The 13030-nt window shown below is 41.1% G+C and overlaps 1 protein-coding gene across 3 annotated transcripts in view; it reads right to left on the bottom strand.

Annotated features, from left to right (window-relative positions):
• Positions 1-717: 717 nt before the first annotated feature.
• chaf1a (chromatin assembly factor 1, subunit A (p150)) overlaps positions 718-13030 on the bottom strand; it is a 30201-nt gene continuing 17888 nt past the window's right edge. For all 3 annotated transcript variants that reach the window (XM_007901126.2, XM_007901128.2, XM_042342767.1), the window contains 10 exons: positions 12903-12963; positions 11617-11697; positions 11153-11382; positions 10737-10905; positions 8767-8847; positions 7972-8064; positions 6264-6516; positions 5165-5685; positions 2074-2182; positions 718-1315 (listed from right to left, as the gene is read on the bottom strand). In XM_007901126.2, the coding sequence (XP_007899317.2) occupies positions 990-1315; positions 2074-2182; positions 5165-5685; positions 6264-6516; positions 7972-8064; positions 8767-8847; positions 10737-10905; positions 11153-11382; positions 11617-11697; positions 12903-12963 (1924 nt within the window). In that variant the 3' untranslated portion in view covers positions 718-989. The remainder of the gene's footprint in view (positions 1316-2073; positions 2183-5164; positions 5686-6263; positions 6517-7971; positions 8065-8766; positions 8848-10736; positions 10906-11152; positions 11383-11616; positions 11698-12902; positions 12964-13030) is intronic.

The raw sequence follows: 13030 nt of genomic DNA on the forward strand, positions 1-13030 counted from the left end.
AGTCAAGGGATACACCATGCTCAAGTTTTAAATTTTCATCTTAAATGAATTCATAATTTAGCTGTCTACATAGGATATTTAATATCTTCATCCACAAAACAGTCAATCCAGTTTACAGTATATCCTATGAAGCATTTTGAAACATCTTGTAACAAGGCACTATATCAAATGCAAGCATTATATTTTGATTTCAACTGAGGACAGAAAATGTATCAGATAATATTCAAATCTGACAGTACAATAACATAAATTATCCTGACACATCGTAACAGCATTCAGTGCCACTGCAGGAGCTAAAAAAACAAATAGCTCAATGTCAGTTCCCTGAATGTCAGCAGTCTAACGGTTAAAATTTAGAGGCACTGATGTTTGTGGATAACTATCTGTGAGCTTATCCCTCCCTCCTGAATAGAATTAACTGGACAGAGGAAGAGAAAGGCAGAGAAAATGGGGAGGAAGAGTATTGATTAGAGGCACTAATTCATTGTCAAATTTGATCAAACAGAACAGTGATTCCAGAATTGGGTTATTCCTACATAAATATATGCAGTGCTCTGTAAGACATCTATATTGTGCCAAAGGTTCAATTGCACATCAGGTGGTTAGTATAAAAATGTGCATCTAAAGTTAGCCACGTCTGAATTAACTCAATTACAAGCAAGACCAATTGAAACATGGCTGTGAATTACCATTACACACAAATCTTCGTACTATACATTATATTGCAGTGAGTGTTTATTAATGACAAATGAGTTTAATATTTTACATTCTTACGTATCAGCAAAAATCAACCAGCATCTTAAAGTTATCAAGTTACAATTGTTCGCATTTTGTCACAAAAGTGCCGTTTTATTTAGTTTTTTTTTACAATGAATTCAGAACTTCAAGTATTTAAAATCGAAGTTTACAAAGCAATGCACAAAAATGCTTTTAAGAAATTTCTAAAAAATACCCCTCTACATACATACAGCTACTAGAATATCAGTAATTCAGGGACTGGAGGACGGGCCGACAGCAGAATTTTCACAGGGAAAAACGTCCATCATCTCAACGATGGAAGATTCCAAAGGCTGCTGCTCACTCCTGGCTGATTCCGTGCTGGACTCCACAGGGAAATGCTCACCGCTGGGAGAGCTCTGCTCACCATCAGCAGATTCTGAGCACAACTCTGCACACCTCTGTTCACCACCGTCAGATTCCAAGCACAAGTCCGCAGGCTTTTGCTCACCAGTGATGGATGCTGAGCACGACTCCACAAGTGTCTGCGGACCTCTGGCGGATACCTGGCACAATCCTCCGGGTAGCTTCTCTTTTTCTTTCAAAAGAGATGGAAGAGAAATAGAAACATCAGCAACGGAATCCCAGTCAAGTTGCAGAACTTATTGCAGAGATTTCCTGACGTGAAAAGTTTACCAAAGATTATTGTTATTCACAATTCATAACAATGTGTAACAGACATCAATCAAAGAAGTTTCCCCAACTTTAAGAGTGATGACATTTTATCATACTGAGTTTTCAAAATCACAACTGGTGAACATTATTATTATGCCATTTTGGTTGCTTGAGTTTCACAAGGCACGAATACACAATTACTGCAAATGAATATCCATTTGTGACTTAAAGCAAATGTAGTGAAGCATCCACAACAGTGCTGTCAGGGTGACAGTCTGGTTAGAACAGATCAGACAGCACATTCCAAAACTGCCAACTTCATCTGTGGGTCACGGGTAGTTTGTCATTTGATTGGGAAGGGAAAATGAAAGTGAAAGATAATCTCACTCATTAGTTGGCGGTCAGATCAACAGAACAGCTTTCCTGCCTTTTGGCAATGACAGAAATACAATGACCAATAACTAATTTGAACAGACAGATGAAGGGGTGGAGGGCAATGAATATAGCCAACGCGAGGAATATTAAACTTCCCACTTTACAGTAAAGCCAAAATCAAAATTGAATGGATCAATTATGAAACTTTTTGAGATCCCAGCACTTCAAAGTCGAAAACTAACTTCTCATCTTAATGCAATACAAAGTCCACATCATGGAAATGTTGCCCCATTGGGAAGTAAATACCGTTTTTGTTTGGAACCGACTGGTTTGTATGTACTTCAACAATTACACAGTCTGTGTCATCATCCTCCTCTGTATCTGCCTGAAAGCCATCGGTCTCCATCACAGCAACCTAGGAAGCAAACAGCATTGCAAGGTTTGTCTGTCCTCTCATCGACCATTATACACCAAGTCTGCTAAGCGCTTGCCAGGAGTAAGACATCAATAGAAGTTTCATTCACCACAAGAAACTTACCATGTCCACAAAAGGAAGAGTACTACATACCCTCAATTGTGGCAAATTTAGGTTCCACAATGGTAACCTGTCATGTTATAATAATCCTTGCATTTGATATAGCGCTTTTCACGTCTTCTAAACGTCTCAAAGCGCTTCACAGAATAGACTGTATATTTGTGAAGCCCCAAGGTGAGGAAGACAACATGCAGATGTCTACAGGTTCTCAAGAATGGTCCACTCAGGTAGAATCATTTTTGTGATCGGAGCTGTGCTTTTCCAGCCTGGCTGACTGTTGCATTCAGCACTAATGCCAGATCAGAATCACCCAAGGTTGCAATATGCTGGTGTTAACTGCTTCTTTGTGACTTTGCTTTCCTGGTGCTCAAGTGTCCTGAGGGAAAGTAATAAAATAATCCTTGCATTTGATATAGCAATTTTCACATCTTCTAGACAACTCAAAGCACTTCACAGAATATAATGCAAAGTGAATTGACTGTATATTTGTGGGCAAAACACGGCAGCCAATTGCGCACAGCAGCGTCCCACAAACAGTCGTGGAACTGAAGGGACCAAATTATTATTATGTTTTTTTTCTTGAGGGATTATTATCAGGCGTGTGGAGCAAGGAAACTTGCCCAAGATATCGCCCTGACCTGCCGGGAATCGAACCCAGGTCTCTCGCTTGTGAGGCGAGTGCTCTAACCACTGAGCTACAGCACTCCACCATAGATTTGGTGACATTTTAAACAAAGACCAAGAATCAAAGGGTCTTCAGGAGAATTGGCCTTACAATTCAAGTTGATTTGGCAACTGATGTGTAAGGATGGGGCAGAGGAATATAAAGTTAGTAAGGAATATAATATTAAATTTTCAATAAAAAATGCACCTTTTCACACTCCCCACATATAGTTCAATGTGTTTTATAAAGTGGAAATGGTTTTAACTTGGCTATTTACTCTCCCCTTTAGGCAGACTTAATCCCACAGGTTAAATATCTAATTAGCAGTTTTTTTTGTTGAATTTAGCAGCAGGAACAGTCAACTCGGAAATTGTGCAGGACTGCAACCTTTACCAAAGGTTGGTGAGGCATTCAGGCGAGGTGACTCTGATCTGACATTGGTTTTGAATGTGAAGTTCCCAAACTATCTATGCAGGGATGAAGAGAGATTTCACCTCAAAGCTGGTGGCATCCCTATTACCACTGCTGCCATTTGTAATGAAAAACAAAGCATAATTCAGGTAGACAGGTTTGTAAACCCCCTCCAGAGGAGCGTCTGAAAAGTAAACAGCAACATTTGTGGTGAAATTTGTGGTGAAATTACAGAAGCCAAATTAACTGCGATGATTTAATTCCCACCGGCTGCTAGAAAGGAGCTGTAGAGGGCAGCCCCAGTGGGTTGTGCTTAGAACTGCAGTTTATTGATCAGGAGCTCATTGGTCTGAGATGAATTTGCTGATCTCAGCTGGAACTGCGGGACTAAATTGGCCGACTGTTCCAGGATTAGGGAGGAGAGAAGACAGCCAAGGTTCCGGGTAATGTTTACGTGTGGCCACTGTGTGAGGACAGATCAGGCAAGGAGAAAACAAATTGGACATTTTGTTTTTTAAAAAAAGAGGGCAGCCCCAGTGGGCTGTGGTTCCTTAAAACACGTATCCTGTTTTTTTAAAAAAACACAAAGGATACATGATTTAGGGAATGTTCTACAATACTGAAAGTTCAAATACCTACACGCATGGAATGTTTTACTACCAGTTGCACAATTCCCAACCTACAAGGAATCTACTATTGGCAAAGTACCACACAGACAAAATGATTTAAACATTACACCCATCAGCTCATTCTCCAAAGCTTAAATTCCTCTGAATAAACTCCAATCTTCACAGAAGCCGAGACTGAATAGTGATTTGGGAAACTGTTCCCCCCACCACCCATTATCAGCGGCTTTCTCTAATTCCCCAAGACACAGAACAATAAACTGCACTACAAAGCAACTGGACTGTGAAGACAAAAGGCAGCTTTACAGGAAACTCTCCTTTTTTTGGAGCTGAACAAAATGGGGTTCATGTCAGGTTCACAATGAGCCTCAGGAGGCAAATTAATGGATTGAGGTTCCCAGTTCACGCTGATGGTTCTCACAGAATGCATATTCCCCATTTATACACAGGGCATCTAACCAATACCTTGAAGGTTCTGTTCACACACTTCCTATCAGTTGGTCTCGGGATTATTACCACATAGGCGGTTTACATAATAACGTCTCAAAGCGCTTCACAGAATAAAGCGAAGTGATTTGATATTTTGTGGGCGAAACGCGGCCGCCAACTGCACACAGCAACGGCCCACAAACAGTCGGGTATTGAGTGACCAAATTATTATTGTTTTTTTTGGGGGGGTGGGATTATTAACCCTAGAAAGAGACCCAGAAATCGATAACATCCAGATTCCTACTTACTGCTAGGTAAACAGGGAGCAAGGAAGCTTGACCAACAATTCACCCTGCCCAAGAATCAAACCCAAGTCCTGTCGCTTGCAAGGCAAGCGCTCTAACCACTATACTACAGGACTCCACATCAAACCAGAAGCAATTTAAGCAGAATTGAGCACGTCTATACTGTCAGACACCAGCTGTGTTTTCACCTTGGATCAATGCTGGAAATGACCAATTGGTGATGGTGTAAGAAAGAAAATAATTTTCCAACTGGCATTTCACAACACATTTATAAAGCTCAAGAAACTAACAGAAAACAATTAATGCAATTCATTCATTCTTACAAACATTATGTAGTTTATACAGCAGTTCTCATTTTGTTTCCAAATAAACCCTCCCTGACCATTAAAAAGAGCAGCAAAAACCTCATTTCAGAACAAGATCTCACCTGATATGCTTCAGCATCTACATATTTATGCATGAACTTCTTGATGGACATGCTTCCAGCGGCCTTCCTCTTGGCTGAACCTGTTAAGCACTGTGATGTGATCTTCCCAGAGTTGGGGTTAGTCTGTGCACCTCCCACTGCTGCAGCGCCATCCTCCTTGATTACAGAATGCAATGGTGTGAGGTAATTCCACTGAGTGGGAACAGGGAGGTTTTCCCTTCCAAACCTTTTCAGCACTTCTTCATGCACATACCAGCATCGTGACTTGAAGACCGTTCTCTTCTCATACACTCCATTTTCTGAAATGAGACGTTTTAATTTTGCCTTTGATGGAACGGTCAAGTCTCCATCCACTGTGGGAGTCTGAGGTCGTGAGGCTTCCGAGTTTATTGGACTTGTGTTTGAAGCGGAGACTGTCAAGGTGTCTGATAATTTCTGTCTATACCATTCCTGAAATTCATTGATTATGGCCTTTCTTCCATTGACATTACCATGAAGAAGAGGAAGCAGCTGTATTAATACTGGAAAAAAAAAAAAGAGACCACACAGAGGTTATAGAACATTACAAACTAACCCCATCTCCAGGCTGTAATTTCAATCAAGGCTTTATTGCAGTTTATATACCATCTGTACACATACAAAAGGGAATCAGAAATATTTAACTCTGACAGTAATCAGACGCACATCATTCCTTATGCGCATCAGCCTGTCTCAGGTGGTAGCACTACTGCCTCAGAGTCAAAGGTGGTTGCCCAAACCCCAGTGGGATTTGGAGCTACCATGGTCTAAGCTGAACCGCCAACGCAGTGATGGGGAATTGTTGTACTGTTGGGAGACCTGTAACTCAGTGGTTAGAGCACTGGCCTCTTAAGTGAGAGACCTGGGTTTGATTCCCAGCAGGGTGAAATGTTAAGCAAGTTTCCTTATTCTTTCCTTAATCTTTAGATAGAAAGAAAAATGCTGCAAGTAAAGCAGAGATTCAAGTACCGTCTGAGACCATCAATTATACCATTCCATGTGAAAAACAATGGTTCAACAGACTCTCTTCCCACCCCACACACAATCTACCATTAGATCTACAATCTACCATTTCACTTACTTTGATGATCCCTTGCTTTCCTGTTGTGCATTTCCTGCTGCTGCTCATCCTCAATGCGAGATTTCAACACACAGACGGAAAACTGCTGCAATATCTTCAGGGCAGGATTGTCCACCTCGTCACTGTCGTTCACCCACACACATCCAATCAGGAGAGGCTGCAGCACCTGGAATTTCTTGCCTTTCATCAGCTCATCCCACTCCTTTGCCTTGAGCCTCTGACGGATTTTCTGTTTCTCAGGGTTTTCACCCTCCTACATAAACCATCCAGACTTTCCATCAACTGCACCTTTAAGAACCAACACTTCACAAGAACTTCACTTTTAAAAAAAACTTTTTTTCCCCCCATGTTATTGTGGGGCAGTAGAAATGTATAGACCAATTTCAAGTAGCAATATCAACATTTATAGCATGTTTCATGCCGAGAGAATATTTCAGAGCCCTTCACACAACTGACTGAAAGCCTGAGCTAAGGGACGGGAGAAAAAAGGGTGGCCAAATGCATGGCTGGAGATGGGTCTTTTGCAGATTTTGAAGTTGTATGAATTCAGGGATAGTTTCAGAATGAGGGAAGAAAGGTCCAAATGCTTTGGTGGCGAGGAAAGAGTATAGAGCCCTTAAAAACATGCAAATGACTGTGCGGGAGCAGGAGGACAAACCACTGAAGGACACAAAGCGGGGATGCTAGGATGAATACGAGTAAAACCAGGAAAGAACAGAACCAAACAAGTGGAGCAAGGAGAGGAGAATGCAGTCAATAGCATCAAATGCTCCAGAGACTGAGAACAAAGAGGCAGAGAAACTTGGTCAGATGGAGAGAACACTGATTTTTACCAAAGGAGTCTGAGTGTTGTGTAGGGCAAAAACTGGATTGGAGGGATGCAGAGGGAATGCTGGAAGAGGAAGATGGGAAGCTGAGAGGTGACATCTCATCACCATTCTTTTTCCAGCTCAAGTCTAACCCACTCTGCTGTTAAGCGGTCTGTGATGCTACCCAAGTTGCTGTTGTCCTCAATTATAGTAATTTGCACTTCCATCCTCTCTCATAGTTTACCAAGGCTGTACATCAATCAGGGACAATGAGATGTGTCCCTTCTTTTTGAGAGATACCTGCCTCTACTTAGCACCATGTGGTATCCCAGCTAAAATGTGGTCAGAAGTATGAATCGTAGAATCATAGAATTATACAGAAAGCCATTCGGGCATGTCTGTGCCGGCTCTTTGAAAAGAACTATCCAATTCAATCCCACTCCCACGCTCTCTCCCCATAGCTCTGCAAACTTGTCCTCCCCAAATAATTATCTACTTCTCTCTTAAAAGCTGTAAAATTATCGAATCGGCTTCCACCAGTCTTTCAGGCAATGCATTCCAGATCCCAAAAACTCGCTGTGCAAAAAAATTTCTCACCTCCCCTCTGTTTCTTTTAACAACTATTTTAAATTGGTGTCCTCGGGTTACCGACCCACCTGCCAGTGGAAATAGTTTCTCCTTGTTCACCCTATCAAATCCCCTCATAATTTTGAAAACTTCTACTAAGTCTCCTCTTAATCTTCTCTGCTCCAAGGAGAATAATCCCAGCTTCTCTAGCCTCTCCTGAGGGAGAGCATTACAACATGTTTATATAAACCAACTAGACATCCACAATCAAATGGTAGATTGTTATTTTTAAAGTGAGCTGAGTTTTGGCAGAATCTCCCTGGAGTACTTACTTCATCAGTCGACCGTTCTCCTTCTGACAGATAGCCATGAGGCACAAAGAACCCATCGTCATCATCTTCATCATCTCCCTCATCATCATCATCCTGTAAAGGAGGAAATGCATCGTCAGAACAAGCTCTTCGGAGTAGCTCGTATAGATGAGTTCCCCACTATGTTAATTATGGAGTCCTGCAGCTCAGTGGTTAGAGGACTCGCCTTGCAAGCGAGAGATCTAGGTTCAATTTGATTTGTAATAAATAATCTCTTTTAATCCATATTTGTACTTCACATTCGAAATATGAAAATGCTGGAATGTAAAAGAAAAACACAATAAAGGTAAACTGAAAGGTAAACTGAAAGTGGAAAAAATATTGCACATAAATACATTCAAACTATTGAGTCGGTGTCAATGATTCTCTTCCTGGATTTCAATCTCCAACCCATTCGTAGTACAGGTAAAATGCTTTGCAACACTTGGAAGGTGCTCCTCGGTGACATTTAATGATACAATTCTGTTTAACAAATAAGGTCCAACATGGAAACTATTCCAATCGTTTTAATTTACAAGTTGCTTTTTGTTTCCAGTTGCAATGGAGATTACCACATGAAAAATGCAACAGAACTCCACCCCAGTGCATTTCTTTGTGAGTAATACTAAAACATGCCATGAAAATATTGTGAGAAGAGTTCACGTATCAGATCATCAAAATGGAATCCTATAGATTTATAAAAGCAATCCATTGCTAAATATTTAAAAAATCTAATTTATTTCAGGGTTCAACATAGGAAGACAAATGTGAACTAACCCCTTCACTGTGTGAGAGAGATTCACCAGGTTCCTCTTCCTCCCACTCATCATCACTGTCCACTTCATAATCCAGTAAAACCTGTTGAAATAAGTTTTATATAATCAGTACCTACCCAAGCTTAAAAGCAAACATTTTTACCACTTCCTAAAGGGAGTAACTGGTGCTAGCACATGGTACTAAAGGAGCCGATAGCTTTTTGGTAATTCTCTCAAGTTGTCATTCTCCACATGTGAGCCCAGACACCTAATGTTTTGGCAGGCTGCTTGAGCACAAGCACAGCCAAACTTGATCCAGTCTTCATTCCACTTGCACTCATTTTCTAGAATAAGCAATGGAGCTACGTAAAGCAAAAAACCTCACTGATTTATCCTGTTTCTTAGCTCAAGAACATCAAACATTTATTCGACTGTCCCATTGCAAACCTGGGATTAGCTACATTTTATTTATATAAAATCCACTGCCTAAAATAATGCATCAAAGGGCTTGACAAACATATGGTGTACACAAGGTGCTTTTGAGAGGTTTTCGAAGGCAGAACACGTAGCTTAGTAAAATGATTTTGAAAGAGTTCGAGTATAGGGACATGGTAGCTCAAGGCTTGGCTGCCACTGAAGGAATGACAGTTTGGGGAGCAAGCCACAGATCAGAGGTGGAAGAGTGAAGAGTTATTGGATGGAACATACAGGATAATTATGCATGGGGTAGTTCAAGACCTTGAATGGGTTGAAAAATCAGGATTACGGTTTGGGCCTTGAGCCTGTGCCAATTATCCATTAGAATTGAGAGACGGAGAAGAAATTGGGGCAGAAAAATGCCCTTGCCTGCAAGGGCAGTCAGTTGGAACGCCCTATTGACAGATGGTTGCTCAGCACTGCTCAGTGAAGCTTGCATCACCTGCAAGCTATCAGGGAGTGAGGCAAGAATAAACAACAACAAATTACACTTGAATGCCGTTGTTCACGTCGAAAAGACGTCCCAGAGCGCTGGACAGTCAGGAGTTTAGGACCTAAGCTGGGAGTTGGTGCAGGGCAGGGGAGGGAGGTACGGTTGAGAAGGTGGCCAAAGACACGGTCAAAATGAAGGGTCTTTAGGTGGGACTTGAAGGAGGCAAGAGAGCGGGTGAGGCGGAGGGATTGCGGGACAGAGTTCTAGAGTGTGGGGGCAAAGATGCTGAATGCTAAAAACAATCATAGGCACATAAAGTTCATGCTCCACTCTTAACAACAAGATTACATTTGTATAGCCCCTTTCACGTCGGGAGGACGTCCCAAGGCGCTGGACAGCACTTCAGACCCAAACTGGGGTCAGTGGGGGGAGGCCGATTGCATGGTCGAAGAGGCGGGTCTTGAGGAGGGACTTGAAGGAGACTAAGCAGGGGACAAGGTGGAGTGATTAGGGGATGGAATTCCAGAGGTTGGGGGTAGAGTGGCTGAAGGCTCTCCCGCCAATGGTGGGGCGGATGGGTCGGGGAAGTAGAGCAGGCTGGAGCTGGCTGAGCGGAGGAAACGGACGTAGGGTGGGGCGAGGTCATAAGGGCTTTGTAGGTGAGGACCAGAATCTTGAACTGGATCCTCTGAAGGATAGGAAGCCAATGGAGTCGGGCGAAAATGGGGGAGATGGGGTCACGGAGTTTGGTGCGGGAGAGGACACGGACTGCAGAGTTCTGGATTATCTGCAGGCTGTGGATGGAGAAGTTAGGAAGGCCGACAAGCAGGGCGTTTGCATAGCCTAGAGGTGATGAAGGCATGAAAAAGAGTTTCAACTGCTTGAGGGGTGAGGTAGTGGCGGAGTCAGGCGATGTTACGGAGGTGAGGGAAGGCAGAGTTTTGAAGACAATTATTTCAATACAATGAAACCAAATTCACCAGTTGCAATCTACATTTTATACTGGTACAAAACATTTCAAACATACTGATAGCCAATATATATTTTGCAATTCCTCCTTTCCTATCTCTGCACACACTCACCTCATCTTTGGCTAAAGGATGTCTTGGGTTCACCTTCACACTGTTTTTCTGCCATGTCCCCCAGTAAGCAGGACGGTGATTTTCATGGAACTGTAGCAGCTTCATCCTGCCAAACTTCTTCCGATCAACATTTCCATCACTTGTACTGGTTTCTACAACAATTACATCACTAGGGGGAAAAAACAGAATGGGCATTAATTGTGAACGAATGCAACAGGAAATTAACTCACAAAATGGTAAGTCAGACAACTTTCAGCTCTTGTAAGGGTTTCACACAGACTGCCTACAAACACACAACAACAAACAATAACAAAATCTCTATCAAGCTTCTCTTCACTGTCCATGTTATAATTTGACTTGTTCCGAGAAAATACAATGGTCTTCAAGAAATGCTTAGTTTGTGCAATGCTTTTTACCTGCATGCAATGCTTTCAGCAACACTCAATCGGGGACATGTAGGCCCTGAAGTTCTGGGTTTATAGCCATGTAATTCTTTTAAATAATTGGAGGTAAAACTCTGATCTTCCAACCGTTCATCAAATTGTTCAAGAGACTTTGGATCCAAGCATATTCGGCTTGTTGGAGCAAGGACCATATGTTCTTTGATTTCAAAAGGAGCAAACTTCCCACAGGATCCAGCAAGAGTCTGGGAAAGATGGACTCTGTTAGACTAAACTGGAGATACAATATACAAGGTATACATACTGAAGTAAAGTATTTAAGATAATGACAGAAAATAAATTGCTTTTACATTTATATAGCGCCTTTCATGTCAGGAGATTTTTAATAACACTGAATGAAATGATTTGAATAGGTTTGTACTGGAAGGAAGTTTGCTTTAAGCTATATGTATATTCAAGGTTATGAAAATAATTCTTACCTTAGGGGCCTGAGGAGCTTTTGGTTTTTGGAAGAACCTCGATATCTCTGAGCTCTCCTTTACTTTTTCTGCCTTCATACGCTGTAATCACATTTAACATGGCACTTCTGAATAATGGATAATGTAGTGAATCACACACACATACGACTGTACAAGAATAGAGAGTTTTCTTTCTTACATGACTTGTGAATTCAGTATAGAAAACCTATGAAGTAGGATCTTCAGAAAGTGAAGTAATTCACAGCACAATACCTCTATTAGAGGCTCAATGATTGCAGCTCAATCACTTGAGAGATTTGGTAATGCTCATTTGATTTAACACAGAATGGATTTCCCAGTATAGATAGAATTTGGGCTGAGAACAGATTGTTTGAAAAGGTTCACTGGTATCCTTATGATTGACATTCACTCCTAAATTACTATACACTCTAGTTATCTTGGACAACAGATAGCTGGCAGTGATGAAAGAGGTGAACAATTGAGTGCTTCCGACAAAGCCACAAGAGTGAAACTTGAGTAGCTTACAATTGCAGTCAAGCTCCAATTACAGCTTTAATCCCACTGGCTAGTTGCATCATAGACTTGCCAGTTTCATCACAAAACTGAGTTGCCTTCGAATGCCTATCATTACGCAGTGATCGCACTAATCACTGCTGCTGCAATGTGACAAAAGAAAGCTGGTGGTGACAAGGACTAGAAGATGAAGGGTTTTTTTAAAATATAAATTGTCATCTTCTAGCAAATTAAAATGTAATCACTGCTTGACAGCTCACTTATTTTATTTTCACTGAAAGACCAATGAAAGGTGATAGAGGGATAGTTTTTATATAAACTAACTCTCCCCATTTTGAAGTCACTCTTTCAAAGAAGCTGCAACTCCACCCACAAGGAATGATGAAGTATGACATGTCTTCTGCCCCTGGATGCCAAAAGCTAATCCAGTTAAAAAATTGGGAAAATTCAATATTAAATTCATAAGATTGCCTAGCGGGTACTCGATTTTCTAAGTTTAGATTAGGTTGTGCCATTTTCTTGACCTTCCTCCAATCTTAAAAGATCAGAAAGAAGGTACTTTAGATTTAAATTACTCAATATTTCTTTCAGTTCTTAAAAGTTCCATATTCACATTGCTGCTGAAAAACAAATCATTAGTTTCCAGCAACTGAAAATGAAGATGGCCAATTAAAATCAGTTCTGCCAATGTCTGAAATATAATGGTCATATTAGTGTGCACTTATGGATACCCTCATTCACAAGCCATCTTGTGTCAACAGATTTATTTTTACCTTTTCCTCTTCTTTCAAACGTTTCTCTTCTTCCTTCTTTCTTTTTTCTTCAAGCTTGGCTCTTTAAAGAAATTAAGGTTAATTTAAGTATCTAGATAGATCAAATTAAGTCCTATTTTAATGCTATT

Source organism: Callorhinchus milii, unplaced genomic scaffold (assembly GCF_018977255.1).
Source record: "Callorhinchus milii isolate IMCB2004 unplaced genomic scaffold, IMCB_Cmil_1.0 Scaffold21, whole genome shotgun sequence".
In the NCBI taxonomy this organism is placed as follows: domain Eukaryota; kingdom Metazoa; phylum Chordata; class Chondrichthyes; order Chimaeriformes; family Callorhinchidae; genus Callorhinchus; species Callorhinchus milii.